Source organism: Battus philenor, unplaced genomic scaffold (assembly GCF_028537555.1).
Source record: "Battus philenor isolate CCGP_79_NKW_IND1 unplaced genomic scaffold, ilBatPhil1.0.hap1 SCAF_17, whole genome shotgun sequence".
Classification (NCBI taxonomy): Eukaryota; Metazoa; Arthropoda; class Insecta; order Lepidoptera; family Papilionidae; genus Battus; species Battus philenor.
The window spans coordinates 807,064-823,443 of NW_027181679.1; the positions used below are offsets into that span (position 1 = coordinate 807,064).

At 34.6% G+C, this 16,380-nt stretch overlaps 2 protein-coding genes across 2 annotated transcripts in view; both read right to left on the bottom strand.

The window, feature by feature from the left end:
- LOC137920002 (all trans-polyprenyl-diphosphate synthase PDSS2-like) overlaps positions 1 to 8,206 on the bottom strand; it is a 29,710-nt gene extending 21,504 nt beyond the window's left edge. The window contains exon 1 of the mRNA XM_068763236.1: positions 8,142 to 8,206. Within this exon, the coding sequence (XP_068619337.1) occupies positions 8,142 to 8,206 (65 nt within the window). The remainder of the gene's footprint in view (positions 1 to 8,141) is intronic.
- Positions 8,207 to 13,388: 5,182 nt separating this feature from the next.
- On the bottom strand, positions 13,389 to 16,256 carry Rrp46 (exosome complex component Rrp46). Its single transcript, XM_068763168.1, has 5 exons — positions 16,098 to 16,256; positions 15,851 to 15,977; positions 15,208 to 15,316; positions 14,001 to 14,199; positions 13,389 to 13,530 (listed from the first exon to the last, which is right to left on the bottom strand). Exons 1-5 carry the CDS (start codon positions 16,198 to 16,200, stop codon positions 13,406 to 13,408), a joined length of 663 nt encoding a protein of 220 aa, XP_068619269.1. The 5' UTR covers positions 16,201 to 16,256; the 3' UTR covers positions 13,389 to 13,405.
- Positions 16,257 to 16,380: the final 124 nt, after the last annotated feature.

The window sequence follows — 16,380 nt, forward strand, 5'->3', positions numbered from 1 at the left end:
AGGCATAAGGATCTCCTTTAGATATCTATGGGAGGGTATACCATGATCTTCACGGATGACCATGATGAAACACTATTCTCGAATATCCTAAGTTGTCTGCCAGGAAATACCGAATAAAGTCTCCTCAATTTTATTGATCAACGAGACTTTCCATTAAAGCAATTTAGTGTTGTCACCGGAGTTATTTCGCGTAAAATGGCCGCCGCACTAGCGATACGCATCGAAGAAATGACCCACGGAGTTATTAATTGGTTACGTTTGCGCACATCACCTGTTCAGCGCGATCCACGCGAAAATGTTAACCCGGGCTCGCCTTCTGCCATTAACATAATTAGCTCGTTAATAAATGGTACCACATTAATCTTTACTAAAATTACAACTGAGCGGTAAAACATGATTTGCGGTTGAAATTAGCTTGACTAATATTAAAACTCAATACTTGTACATTTATTTATACAGCGTGTTAAATTATACTCACTATAGGTTAAGCCGCCCCTGCATGGCCCTCTATAATCCTTTGAGCGATTGTAAGAGTGCCAATGAGAGAAATACAGGTAAATTTCCAAGCCGTGTCCGTCTTTGTAATTAAAAAAGCAAGACAATTATCGGAAGTTAATACACCTGGAATCATATTTTTTAGTTATTTTCATAGCGTTCTCTCTAACTGTAGTTTATTACGAGACAATGCCGCTGATATTAATTATACATTTATTTTACAGAAAAGAATTGTACGGTCTATTTATAGATTAAAAGCTATAGATTTACTGAGAGATGTTTTAAATGAAGTTTGTATTTTAACTGTTACCTCGGAATATATTATTTATATTTATTATTAAATCTAATATAAAATTAATGACAGACACATGATAAATATTAGAAATTAAAATAAACTCGTAACACCTAAAATTCGTCTTCAATAAGTTAAGAAATCCTTCACGAGTCTGAGTGTACGCATTAAAGTTCCACAAGATATCTTAAACTGTTTTTCTTAGTTTTAAATCTAAAATTAAAAAGTATACTATTAAATAGGTAATATTATATCGAAATATATGGAACTTGGTTGGTTGACTCATTTACATAATTGATATTATAATGTACACATAAAAATTGTATATATAAAGAGCAACTGTTGAGTATGCTGCCGGATGTCTGCAGATCAGTGTTCCGAGTCGGTGGTAACTTACTGCTTATGTTAAAACAATCGACCATTCAAAAGCACATATAAATGTCTACTTGAATTAAGATACTTTGAATTTGAACTAGAACCTTATGGTTGTAGTGATCGTCAGTTCTTCGCGCTATGGAGCCTGCGTAGTGCCATTTCAACTTGAACATCCGCTGAGCAACGTCACATACTTTCTTGAGTTTAAGGATCTTCTTAACGTGCGGCCGCCCGCTACCTAACCGCAAACAGCGTGCGCGAACCGAAGTTGGATCCGAATCCGTCCTAGGCTTGCCTGTAGTCCACGCTGCCGTCCCGAGCCGCAACATCATCTATTGTTTCTGAAGATGTTAATGCTATTAGCCCTAAGGCTTTTACAACTTCATCGGTACTGAGTTCACGGAGCAGAAGGGTCCGTGAACTAGATGCCGCAACTTCTACACTACACAGCTCTACTCGGGTAGAGCGGTTTACTACGTACGATATACAACTGTAACGCGCAAGTTCACGGACCCTTTCGCTCCGTGAACTCAGTTCCGATGAAGATGTAAAAGCCCCCGGGCTAACAGCATCAACTTCAACCGAAACCTAACCAAGAAGTATCTTCTCATGCCTGATTTGATCTCGTATAGTAATACCGCTATTACCGTTCCATGGGACGTTGAGCGACTTAGAGCTTGCTTATAAGTCCTGAAGTAAGATGTTTTAAATAAGTTAGGTAATTTACAACTAGTAACATAAAATAGTCGCAACTTTCTTTGTCTTTAAACGTAAGTAGGTCTCCCCACAAAGATTGCCACAATACTCGCGACCTAAATTGTTTGGACTATGCACCCAATGTCCATCTACCGTCTAGTGGTCACCACCAGAGACACTTTGATACTTAGTATCTCAAAAAAATTATGTACTGTTACATTTTTAAGAATAAATTTAAAATATACGAATATATAGGTGAGATATACTTTTTTAAATTAACAAAATACGATCAAATGTTATGCATTTATATGTCTCTAACAAAAAGGTATGTCAGCTAAAATATAGCAGTTTGCGCTGCTCATTAAGCTAAAAATATAGCACAATTGGGGACATTTTTATAATAAAAAAAAATCCTTATATATTTACGTAATATAATACAAGTACAGTAAAAAAGCAGAATTATAATGTGTGTTTATATACATTTCAATGCAAATAAAATAATTCAGATGCACAAAATAACAATAAACAAGATTTTGTTTTATATTTAATAAAAACCGTTGTATGAAATTATGTTCAACCGATTCTCGACACGCTCCCCGTCGAGGATGAAGAAAAAATACGACATAAGATTATAGATATAAGAAGTTTCAATTACACGGATGTGCAGGCAGTGTTTAATTATGTTAGTGTTTTAAAGAGAAAACGTATTAAATATTTGCGAAATCATTACTGGAAATTCACATATTTACACATAATGTACATGCAAGTTATTATTTACATGCTTTAAAGTTGTGAATGTATTTATAATTCCTTTGTCAGCAAAAAGGTTTAAAGATATAAAACCTTTTTCAAACCATCCCGTTAAAAATGGTCATTCTAAAATAAGTTACATTTTTTTTTATTGGATTACGACTGTACAAATGACACAATAATTAATATTAATATGTAGTCATCTTAATTTTGAAAACACTGTATTACTTGTCAGATAATAAAATATACATTCACCCCCTTAAAGCTATAACGGTGTATCAGTTATTGATAGTCTTTTACAATTAACAGTGGAGTTTGATGATATCTCGCCAAATATCATCAAAGATATCTCGCGTCGGCTCCAAGTCTTCGATAACAACTGTCTTCGACGTATTCTCTGGTATATACTGGCCTGTGAAAGAAATGCCGATCTGCAGAACAAACGCCGCAAGTAAAACTGGATAGGCCACACGCTCCGAAGTTACCCTGATCACATACAGAAGTAAGCCCTAGAATGGAATCCTCAAGGAAAACGAAGACGTGGCCGCCTAAAGCAAACCTGACTGCGGATGATCAGAAGAAGTGAAGGCAGTTGGATTGATGTGGAGCGAAGTAAAGCGCGAGGCTCAAGACCGCTCGGGATGGCGACGTACTGGGGACGCCCTCTGCCCTATCTTGGGGACATAGGAATAAATAATGTAGTTTAATGACTAACTACGGAACTGCCTTTGTAGTGTATAACTGTCCAGCACAGAACTCGGAACAGGTTCTCCAACATGGTATATCAAGACGCCAAATCATAAGGGTATGTATATATTTACGTGATTAATATTTCATTTGTTACGTTATTGTGTAAACATAGCCTTATTCCGTAATAAAAACGAATGATCTGTGACGATTGTAGACGCGGAGAATAACTTTATCTACTTTTTTAATGGCCCTGTTTTTGGGGTTCCCTTGTTCCCCCCAACGTCCCTATGAACCGGTTACATAAATAAAAATGTAATATTGTGTGAAATGTGGCGACGAGTAGAAGGCGATGTAGGAACAGAATATAAATGTTATAGATTGTAAGATATTGTTAAAGAAGGAAGAGATGAGAATGCGAGTTTATGTGAACGATGGAAGAAGAAAAATGAACCTCAAAATACCAAGTCCCCGTCATTGATTAAGATAGCGGAACGAAAGGTCCAAAACGGGGCTATTTACAATATAAAAAAATCGGTAATATAGTAGTATGTAGCGGCCCGAGATGAAGCTCCCCCGGAAGCTCTCGACTTTTGCTACTTTAATAGAGATCTTAGGCTAGGCATCCTCCGCGCCCTAACACCTAAAATCCATTTAAAGAGAGTCTGAAAAAAAAATTGTAAAGAAGAAAAATGAAAAACAACATTTCGCTCGACTCTTCCTTCGCCATAAAATATTACGAGAAATACTCCACAAGATGTCTACTTATCAGTGTCTGCGAAGATATAATACATGACGATAGTAAGGTATTTGTTCTTGGAGCCCATTAAATTATCCCACTAAATAAACTTGTAGCAATATCTTCGCGTACCGGAAGCCCTCGACAGCGTCATATATTTCATCATCTCCAACGTCTGCACTTCATTCATCTAATTCTACGCAACGTAAATCAAGGAAACCGCGAACCGGTCGAATCGAAAGAGTTAAATATGGCGGTCGGCGGCCATGTTGACATTCATCCTTTCCCGCGCTATTTGCATGGTTTAGCGTTCGCGAATGCGGCATTCCCACGGCTCGACACGTCTTAATAACGATCGTTTCGGAACGCTAAATTAATGCGAATTGGTGAACGGTGGTTTGTTATATTCAAATGGCACTAATTATTTAATCCTAGACAACTATATTGATCGCATTTAGTTTATTACATTTAAACGTTATAGGTTGAATAAATAACTAGGTGAAAGACATGTTTGACACTAATATTTGTCTGTGAAATCTCAATTTTCTGATCTCTAAATCGATTATAAAAACATCTATATATCGATTACAAACATCTTTAATGCTACACTTGTACCATTTACTTAAATATATATTTATGACGAAGACACATAACTTTCCACATTTTACAAACGGGAGAGAAAAGTCACTCCTTACAGTTTACCAAAAGTTTGAATTTAAATTATGTAAAATTACAAATATTTCTTCACCAGTACTTATTTCATTTGTCTTCTTTCTCCTTTATGTCTTCTTTTCCTTTTAGTCTTCTAGACATCAGAACATCAATAAAAGAACAAGAATTTCACTGTATAACCAGTGGTCAAAGATAATCCTTTGATGATCAGGTTGTTAAATTACAAAACCTTTAAATCAAAACACAGTAGACATTTCAGCTTATATACGCCCACTGTAAAGATATCTTTTTGGATATACCATAATAGCCACGCTTGGCAGACGACTTGGCGATCACAGTATGGTGTTATGGTTCCAACTAAACGCTGCTGTTCATCCTCTGGAAACTTGTTTGCGAATATTAAGAATCCAATATAATTATTGTACCAAAAGTGTGAATTATATAAGATTGTATCCTGGGAATCGAATCCGCGTCCCACGAACGTAAATCCCAGTCCTCTAACGCTAGGCTAACGTAGTACACAGTAGAAAATGTCTGTCAACATGTTTTGCAAAACGTTCTCTAGCTGTCAATCTGACGTTTATCTGTGCCGCCAAATAGTGGTGCGTCCACATTCCAGTATCCCGATATAAGAGCATACTGTACCTACAAAGTGAAGGCTTGTTGTTTCGTTGGATTTTAAATTTTGTTCCCGGTTGTAAAGCAAAATTTATTTTTTACACTATTTTATTTTACTCTGGTTCGCATGGTGTTATAGTGAACAAAAAGCAGGAAGAAACTTCATAACAATACATCTTCTAGTAAAAAAAAGTTGAGCACAGATAGATACATAAACACTTTATCAGAAATGGCCTAAGTGAAATCAAAACAATCAAGCGACATCACTGTCAAGTATTCTTGTCGTTTAAATATTCCTTTATTGAATAATAAAAAAAAATATTGCTTTAAATAAGTAATTTTTCACCAAATTAAGGCCTGGTCATTTGATCTCCAATCATCTTATAATTCGCTGTATCTATTTTCTCATTATTTAATATTCTTAGCACTTTCTTTCAAAAAGATTTTTATGACGTCTTTGCATGTATGAAGTTGTTTGCCCAAATAATTCATTTTATATGCGATCACATTTATCTTCGTATTTGATTTTTCTTTTTTTTATAATGTAAAATGTAAAATATTGTGTCACCTATGTCAGCCTTTATTTATATGGCATTTCTTGCAAATATATGTAAGTTATATGTATTGATGGTGTACCTAAATAAATAAATAAAACTCTTTCTAATTTAAAAATTATTTTAGGCCATATACCCGATTATAGGGTGGAGGTAAATTACCGATTATGAGCGTTGGCAAGAAAGATGATGACCAAATATGATCGAAGAAGGTGTATTGACATATTAGGGGATCCGGAAAGTAATGTCGCTTTCTTATGTTCTTCATTTTTCACCGTTATTATCAATAAATTGTCAATGCCGGAGCGGTAAAAACCAATCGGTTTTTCTGTAAAACATGTCGAGAGATACGATATTCCTTTCCGGTGATTAGTAGTAGTATACCAAGATTATTTAAAATTTACACGATCCTAACGCAAGTACAGCGACCACATCACTGATGGCGTCTGAATTTAAATCGATGTTCAATGAATTTACATAGAAGTATTGTGGCTGTAACCGTGTCGATTGAATTCAAAAGCATATGTGATGCATGTCTATAAGCGTGTTTACGCTTCTTCATCAATCTGGTTTGCTATTTTACATTTAGTGGAACTAAATGAACTGTCAACATAAACAAAGATATCTCGTTACAAAACCTTCGAATATAAGTCATTATGCAAACGCAGTTTACGCAAGTCCGAGCCTAAATTAACATTCAAGATTGCAGCGACTCACGTATCAACGGACTAAATCAAACCAACAGCCCCGCGGACGCCGGATTCCAAATCCACGTTCTCCTTTTGCACAACTCGGCCGCCCTTGAACATTCCCTGTTGTTACAAATGTCGCGTTCATTTAAACGATGTTTATTTAGATTTGGACCTTAATTGTGTGCATACAGGATGATTAATAGTATAAAGACTATAAAAGGGTAAATGTACAGCTAATCAAGCATCAAAGAGCTTTTACACCTATTTCGAATCACCTTGTATAACAATACAATGTCTGCAGCAACAAATAATAAACAATAATTAGCATCACTGTTTCAAAGACTTTAACAAGACGAACTATATAGCATATAGCAATCTATAACGGTTTCAATATGCTATATAGCTGCAAATAATCCCTTATCAATAATAGCACAGGGCAAACTTTTCGGATTATTTTGGCTTGTCAACATATCTGCGATAATATTCCTAAGGGAGAAAAAGACCAATATTTAGCCACTTCCGCACATGCAGTGGTAGTCGTGCAATAAAGTGCACCGCTCGCCAGCCCGCTGATAAATGCATATGCGGCAAACAATGCGAATCACACAACCGCCACCGCCAAATAACTCAATTTGGGTTTACCCCTCCACGGGGCATCTTCAGGAGTTATGTTACACCGATTAGTGCCAAACACAAAACGCCTGATTCGATTAAATATTCCTAAGGGACACGGGCGTCCTACATAGATTTTCTTAGGAACCGTATTTTAATGCATATTTGTATCGCTATGATATGTTTACTTAGCGATAAGAGACAGTTAGTAGAGAGATAACCGCTATTTGATACGAATCTTTCTTATTTCAGTTGCAAGTCAAGTCAAGTCACTAAAGCAGCCTAAATCTAGGGTCTTTCTAGGACCTTAGCTGGGTTTGCCAGTCCGTGGTCACCAATCTAGACCCTTGAGGTCCTATGTGCCACCTCATCTTGCCAATAGGATTCGTCTGCGGATCTCCTTATTTGATCTCGGTTTGAGAATGCATCAGTGGTGTCATCATTATAGACTTCAAAAATATTTTTATTCAAGTAGGCATTTACATGCGAATCGTTGATAAGTTTAAAATAAGCAATAAGCTACTATGCTAATCTGTTAAGAGCCTGCCAGAAACTCAACAATTGCACTTTATAAGTAAAATATATTAACCTTTAATTATAATAATATCAACCATGTAAATGAGACAACAAACGAAACTTCATACATTTCGATTAACTAAAACTTCTTGAATGATATAATAAGATTTATTCAATATCTTACTTTTAATTTTAGACTTAAGACTTATTTTCCTAAATAAAGGTCCAAGATATCTTGTAAAACTTTATTACTTATGCGTACATTCAGATCCATTTATTTTTCTTTCTTGCATGAATTGTGAACATAGGTAGATCTAACACGGTAGACAATGGATTGAACAAATTTTGAATAAAAAATGTCTATTTAAACATTATGAATTAGATGTGCCTGTAGGTATATTTTTAGAAAAAACCTTAATTTTACATCAGTTCCATTTTCTCACCGGCTCTCAGCAGAAATGCCTTCCGAGCCGGTGGCAGCTTCCTGTAAGGACAACAATGCCGACATTTTATGTTGGTTGACGATTCGAAAGTGCTTGTAACAGTATATTCGAATATTTAGATTTTTGTCTTGTTCGACAACTACGTATTATTTTTTTCATGTGTCATAGAATCAGTTTTCTTTTGCATCGATATCATCGATCACAGCCCAATTTACTGTTCTTATCGCTATTCACTTCCATGCGCACAAAAATTGGTCGCCATTTTGTTGAATTTCCCAGTGTTGTCATATATTTTCAGGTAGAGACTACATATGTTATATCTTTTTGTTGGGAACTGCTGAAATCAAAGCCAATAAACAAATCAGCTTGCACAAAAAATCGCAATTAGTGTGATTCGAACGTATAATGGTTGACGCACAGACAGGACGTCCACTACGCTTCACCCACACAGTTTGTAGTCCCTTTAAATCAACGCTATAAATAGGCAGCGAATAATCTTCCGCTCCCCATTTAAACAGTGCAACACAAAACCCGGTAAATAGAGCAAAAATGACATTCGCCGAGGGATCGGCATCAGTTGGCGACATTTAAATGTGCCGGCGGCGCTTTTGCGTCCGCCATTTGCATGAGATCGCGTCGATCGGCCATCTTGTGTGTTTTTTTGTTTTCACAAACTGACAGGTGTGGGATACACCAAGTTTATATATTTACTAGCGGAATTAAGTTTTTGTATACCGTATTACTTTTAAGGGCAGTGCAAGACTGGTAATTATGTCGATTTTTTAAGGACGCCTGTGCCATACAGTAGGCGTCAATCATTCGATGTATTCTCTGTACAAAGGTGATGTACTGATTGTAATGATATTTAAATTACCCTATCAGTTTTTTTTTTTATTTCACTTATCAAGAGTTTTCTGGTGGTGACCATGTTCCGAAAGAAGCGGCTAGGGTAGGACCCACACAAAGTGGACCGACGACATAGGTGGCGCCCTTGAGGTTAGTCACTCCATGGAGCGTTCACCGAAGCGATTATAGATGTAAGGCCGGTTTAAAACGAATTAAACCAATCGGTTTAAAACGAAAAAAACCGTTTAAAACCGAAAAAACCCATTTTTTTCGATTTTAAACGTGTAGTGTTGACGACTATGTTTTTCCTTAATATAAACACATTACCTATTCCAAGCGTAGACATTACCTAGCTAAGTTGAAAAACTATTACCTAGTTAACTATATTGGTTATTTTGAAAAGATTTATCAATCAGTTTCATTCGGTTTAAAACCAAACTCACACACTTGCACTTCTCACGCGGAGAGACGTCAAGATGCAACGTTGCCAGCTCGCCTACTCCACACCACACACACACATACATAACGTGTTGCGTGCGGACATGTCAGTGTTGCCAGTATTGTAAAAAAATGTACAAATTTAGATTCAATATTAAGGTACTCGTACCAAATATGCCAAACATTACTAAATAACTAAAATGTAATGGGCTGTTATAAAATTAGATTATTAGGTACCCGACTTTTTCTTGAAAGTAAAAAAAAAAACTGGCTAATCTTACACAGTCCACTCGACAACATGATGATCATACAGTCAAGAAAGTCATGAAAATTTATGAGGCGCCACTATCTTTGTAAAACTGACTGACATTTTTGTCCTAAAATTAAATATGGCATCACTTTATTTCTTTTCATGACTTTCTTGACAGACTGTGTGTGTGCTTAGCGGTCAGAGGTGGCTCTCTTGGTGGTCGGCAAACTCTTTGAACAGAAATTGAGGGGTGGACTTTTGAGTAGACCTTAACGACTTGGAAATAAAGGTCAAAATTCCTATCCACAATTTCTTTATGATTTAGGTATATATTTTATTCTATTGTATGTAATATTGTTTCTTTATAATTATAGTACTTTATATGTAATATACTTACCTACATAGGTATAAACTGCATAGGTAACTAACACAAGACCAAGTATTGTCAATAATGATGTGTAAAAACACTGTTCTTATATTTTAGTAGGCGAGTTTTAAACCGTTTAAAAAGATTTATTTGGGGTTTTAAACCGCCACTTTTGTTTTTAAACGTTTTAAATCGGCTTTTTTACATCTATAGAAGCGATCCAAGAGCTCGACAGCCTCCCAATCCGGTAAAATAGTAGTAAGTAGCGGTCCGAACCAAGACTCCCGCGGAAGCCCTCGAGACTACTTTAAAAGAGGTGTAAGGCTAGGCGCACGCACTCTAAGCCCTCATGCCCGTAAATTAAAAAAAAATTATATTTGGTAGAAAAAAATTACATCTACGTTAGCGTAATTTTTTTGTGTGTTGAATATTTGTAAACTCAATAATTTCTTAATAATGGCTTACATATTCTTTATGATGAAGAATATTGTCTAATAGTAATGCTCTCAGTGAGGCAATCTCCTCACGAACGCTATTTCGTTATTTATTTCGTCTCATCTTATATTCGGTAGCGGCGTCTCAAAGAGTCCCTTTCAATTATTCGCTTTATTTTTATTTAATGCATTCATTCGCCTTGTACTAAGCGACTTCAGTCTCCAATAGCTGCAATATTCCATTGATAAATCCATTACGACATTCTTTTTTTTTTAAATTCTTATATACCAATTCCTACGTCATGTTAAACAGACATTTTGCTAATGGCGGGAAAGGTGACATTAGTACAGGTTATTCAACCTTTATTTTATTTAATTAATTATGGAAAACTCACAGATAATATTTATTTAACCATTAATTAAAAGTAACAAAAGAATAATTGAAAGCTTTCACTTAAATGAAGACTTTATTTTTTTTTAACACAAGGCACAACCAATTGGCAGAAAGATTTATGTTCATAGAAAAAAAGTATTAATAAAACATGAATGTTAAAAATTCAAATTATTAAAACCGCTTTACAGATCGAATATTAAGTATATTTATAATAAAATATATATACAAAATTTAACTCATAAGAAGAATGCGTCACTCATATACTTTTTAAATATAGATCAATTGTGAAAAAAGTTAAATCCATGTTATGCATTATAATGTTGAAAAGGTTCGCCTTTTTTTAAGCCAGTGGAAGCTTAGCAAGGCAAGGCACTCGAGGGCCTACAGCCATCGGTCGAACGTGTGAATAGCCCCGCTAACTGCCACTTTAGTAGAGCAATACATCGAGCTACGTCGGTGACCTTGGTTCTTCGGTGGATCCCCTCATTCCTAAATCAATATTGCAGCGAAATTCCAAGCATAGCTCTATCCATTAACCTCTAGACGATCTGGAGCATTTTTAAAAGGACCACCATAAGCGACCATGTGCCGGATCCATAGGACACTGGCAACACAGACTAGTCAAAGGTCATTGCCTTTATGCATTGCGATATTTTGAAACAAAAGATGTTTCCTCTCGTTATTCTACGTCATTCTGGGCTAGTTTTACCACTTTTTTAGGTCGTCCATATGCTTGTTTTTCTTGCCTCCACTCGAGAAATTTTCAGCCCCAAGGGGCATAGCTCCCGCGAGATATATGCCACACCCACTGCCACTAGATTAAAAAAAACCCACTGCCACTTCGTAAGAGCAATTCTTTAAGTTAATGTTTGATTGCAATCGATCCGTTGCGGTTATACTAGATTAAACATAGTGTGAGTTGTAATATAAACGTCGGCTATTTGCTAAAAAACATGAAGCAACATAATCATCGAGAATAAATGTATTATACGACTCTACATTAATTTAATATTTATTAATTATTAATATTTAAATCCTTTTTATTGTGGAACATTAAAAGTGATCACTCGCGTACGTCAAGGCAAGAATACCAGGAGAGTCCAATTTGAAAAGTGAACCAGGCCCTGTTGCTTGGGCAGACTGCTTTATCTGTCAAATACGTCATAATTTTTTTATTAACTGTAATTTGTATCGCTAGTATTTTTTTTACAATTTTTTTTTTTTTGCTTTTACTAAGCGCAGACAGTTGGGAGAGTGTTGCCGCTATTTGATACGGATCTTTATTCTCCCAGCTACGTGTCACGACAGCATTTTATATTTACAATTATTCTTATGAGTAAATACAGTTAAATGTATACATATAAACAATACAATTTGGAAATTTTAATACGTCATACTGCTATACTTTCTTTTAAAGTAAATCTAACCATCAAGCTTACTTAAATAGAACATTAGTGCTATTTATCGACTACTACTTTACGACGACGGCAAAGCATTTGACTTGTATCTCGCCTGAGTTAAGTGATGACGAGGTCTACGATGCTGCATTCTAAAAAACTATTCACTCTTGACTTGAAGACTCCTAAGTTATAGGTAGCTGAAAACGACACCGATAGGTACCTTGGCTCTTTGCACTCCTTACACACACACACACGGGTTGAAGGAATTTCAACCATATACGGATGTCGTCAATCCGTGTCTTGTTGATATAGATAAAAAAGATAAAATACGTTTATCCAACCTCGGATGTTTTAAAAGAACTCTTATCGATAGTCAGCTTATTATCTTTTTTTTTTTAATGTGTAATACTTTATTTTTTACTTTACTCTGCTTTCCAAGGTGTTATAGTTGCGAAGAAGAACACAACAATACATCTTTTAATAAAGTTTAACACAGATATATACAGTACCGACGATAAATCTTGCACATCGGCCTTTGGAAAGAGACAATCGGCTAATTTCGGCTTCGTAGAGTACTATTTCTGTCCCACACTACCTATGTGATGTTTAGTCAGTCGTAGTTCGTGCGACAGAGATAACACTCTACTAAGCCAACATTCGATTTCATTATTTATCGCCGGATACTGTACATATTCACTTAATAAGATATAGCCTAAATGAGATCAAAACAATCAGGCAACATCACTGCCAAATATTCTGTCATTTAAATATTCGTTTATTCAATAAATAAGCTTTTTTCGTCAATTCACTTTTAATGTGTTTTTAATTTTGTTAATGGTTCAATGTTTTGCGTTCCAATAAAGGCCATCACAAAAGCTTGGAATACACGCCACATCCAACATGCCTTATTGGAAATCCTATAGCTGATGACAATAAAATGTAATCACTACCAGAATACCAGAAAAGCATAACCATCGTGCAATGCATTTTTAATATACATCTTACTTTAATATACATTTACATTCATCTGTCATACAATACACAATACATAAACTAAGAGGCTTCTATATTTAGTTTGTCTGGTAAATAAAATAAAGGTTATAAAAAAAAGATTGTTTTATAAAGTTCTTTATGGCTATAATACATTAGAATATTTAGTGACGATGTCTCTGTAGAAAAGGAAAACCAGATCACTGGCAGCACGGCACTTTTCCAGCGCTTCTTCATATGCCGCTTCACTGTAGTTACCTTCGGAGATACCTGGAATATGGTACACAAAGAAAAAATTATAAGCAATTAAAAAAACATTATTTGTGTGAATTATTAAAGAATAAATACAGGGCTGGCAAAAAAGATAGTTTCTGGGTTCTTCAAGTTTTCAGGAACCAAAGACTGCAAGTGCAGTAGTCCAATACTGCCCACATAGTGGACAGATGACCATATTAAGGTTGTCAATAGAGGCAGGATGAAAGACTCATCCTTCAACAGCCTTCAACAGGTCTTATTGAAAAACTATGGGACATGTCTATGTCGAGCTATGGAGTGGAGGTTCTATTACGAGAACAAAAATGATGGACAAACAAAATACTTCAACAAATTATATTTTAAGCCATAAACTTTATACACTTTGGATCACTAGTTAATCTTTAATGCATTATAATATTGTTTACCATGTTATTTTACTTGCCAGCTACCAGTTCGATTATTATTAAATCCTGATTTAACATTACCTGTGACCAAATTCTTGTTCCGACTCTCAAAAACAAAGGTGAGGATAGCCCGGGCCGTAGTTGTTTGTGTTTGTGTTGGCTCCAGCACAATGTTGCCAAGCTCATCCACCGCACAGGATACTGCCGCAAATACATAGCGCATTGCCAGCCCAGAGTTGAGTAGCGCTAAGCAGGTGCAGTTTAGAGCACAGGATAGTAGCTGAAAGGAACAAAAACAATAAATCAATACACTTTTTAATACTATAATTTTGTGATATAAAATTATGATCTTGGTAATCAATATTGGAATAAATTTGCATGGTTATTTATCAACAGAAATATACATTATGATTGGATTGAATCCTACTCCAAAAATTAATGTTTTCAGAATTATTAAATAACGTTATGATAATATAATAAAAAAGGTAATCATTTAAATAATTGTTTACTATCTGTCCCTGCAGACTGTACTGTCAGTAGTTATTGGCTTGTCACATTCACTTTATATAGTGATTGTAAATATGTTTACAGCTTTAATCATCACAAAAAGGGGGGTTGCATTCCAAAAACTTATTAAAAACATCAACAATATGTTTTTTTTTATTCAACATAAACATAATTTTTTTATTAAAAATATAAATGTAAATACAGCCCAAAGTCAGTTTAATCAACTGAAAATGTTTTTATGGTGGACCAATATAACCTTTAATTTCAGAACTTTTGTCTCTACTTAAAGTTTTTGTATGTTTTCCGCTCTTAAAAAAAATCTTTAATCAAACTTTGCTTGCTGGTCCTTACTAGATCATTGAAAATTTCATGGTCTGGAGCTAATCAGTTTTGCAGCTCACTTTTGAATTTTTGACTTCTTTCTGCGGTTGGGTCTGTATTCAAGAAAAGTATTATCTGCAAAACCCTGTTATTAACCCTGTTGGTATCTTATACTATATTGTATGAGAGCTATCTGTATTAAAACTATAATATATTATTATAGCCTTAAATAAGACTGCCCACGAAATGTTTTATTAGCAGTGTTATACTTCCATCTTCTTACATACCATAACATACCCCAAACTTTCAAAATTATTTAAATTTAATCTAAAAATAACAATATATCATAAACAAGCAAGAAGTAGAAGTAACATTAACTTGCTTAAAAAGTAATTGGCAGAAGTAATTCCTTTTGAATCTAAGATGTTAAAAAAAATCTTGCTATAATTATGTGCCTCACCCCTCCATAGTCTTCCAGCTCTTGTACTGTAACTGTAACACCAGTCCGAGGGTACAGACTACCTAATACAGCAGTCTCACAGGTCTGTTTGATCATACCTTCCTTGAATCTGAAAAATTGCATTTACATACACTTAGATTGTTATAACTTTCTATTACATACACCTAATTTCCTCCCAGTAAATACAACTAAATACCTTTCATTGAATGTAGGAAGTAGACAACTATACTAAAATAAAAATCTAAGTATCAATGAGAGCACTTTCTTAATATATCAGAGAAATGATCAATATAATAAATAAAAAACTAAACATAACAATGCTAAAACTTAAGTGCAGGAATATTCTTTAATTGACGCAGTAGAAGCCCTGGGGCTAACAGCAACAACAATGAAGAATAAGTAAGAATATTCTTCATCATTTCAGCCATTTCTAATAGCATAGGTTGGATGTAGCCTGTATCAAGTATCTTCTAAATACCATAATAAAGTTGTCTATCCATCTTGCAACATTATCACAGTTAAAAATGTTCTGTATTAATTTTTATTATGTATTTAATTATTATATTATTTTTCATTATTGAACAGAAGATATATAATAATAACCGAAATGAAAAATAAAGTAGTTTCTTGATAGAATTATTACCTGTCTGGAACTGAAGGTTTGCCACCTTTAGGACAAAACAAAACTTCTAGGGTAGATTTCTCGATACTTTGATTTTGCATTTTAATATCCAACGGTCCATTTACACTTACTAAAGTCACAGTTTCTCCTAAAAGAACAAATATTGTCAAGAAAATTTGATTGTTCTCTAAATAAATAAAAATAGTTTTAAGTGATTCTAAATAAATAATTAATTAGGAACTGTCACTGCGTCTTAGCAAAACTTTACCTTGAGATAATATAGCAGATCCATCAGATTTGCTCAAAAAATTAAGTTCACATTTCATAGGTTTTAGTTTGAATTCTTTTACATCAATAACTTCAACATCCATGGTTAACACGCAATATACAATTTTTCCGCATAAATATAAAAAACTTTCTCTTAAATGTTTATATTTTTAAACAATATTTAGTATTATATTAGTCTCATCCAACTTTGTTTTCAAATTTCAAACATAACCCTACTTTTAACGATGGTGTACATACATGTCTAAGTTAGATATGTCAATTTA

What these genes read in the sequence shown, in the direction of transcription:
- Rrp46 (XM_068763168.1), bottom strand. Translation starts at nt 16,200, where the DNA reads ATGGATGTTGAAGTTATTGATGTAAAAGAATTCAAACTAAAACCTATG. An exon ending in AGCTGGAAGACTATGGAGGG is followed by an intron (nt 14,200 to 15,207) that starts GTGAGGCACATA and finishes TGTTCCTTTCAG; the next exon opens with CTACTATCCTGTGCTCTAAA. An exon ending in GAACAAGAATTTGGTCACAG is followed by an intron (nt 13,531 to 14,000) that starts GTAATGTTAAAT and finishes ACCATATTCCAG; the next exon opens with GTATCTCCGAAGGTAACTAC.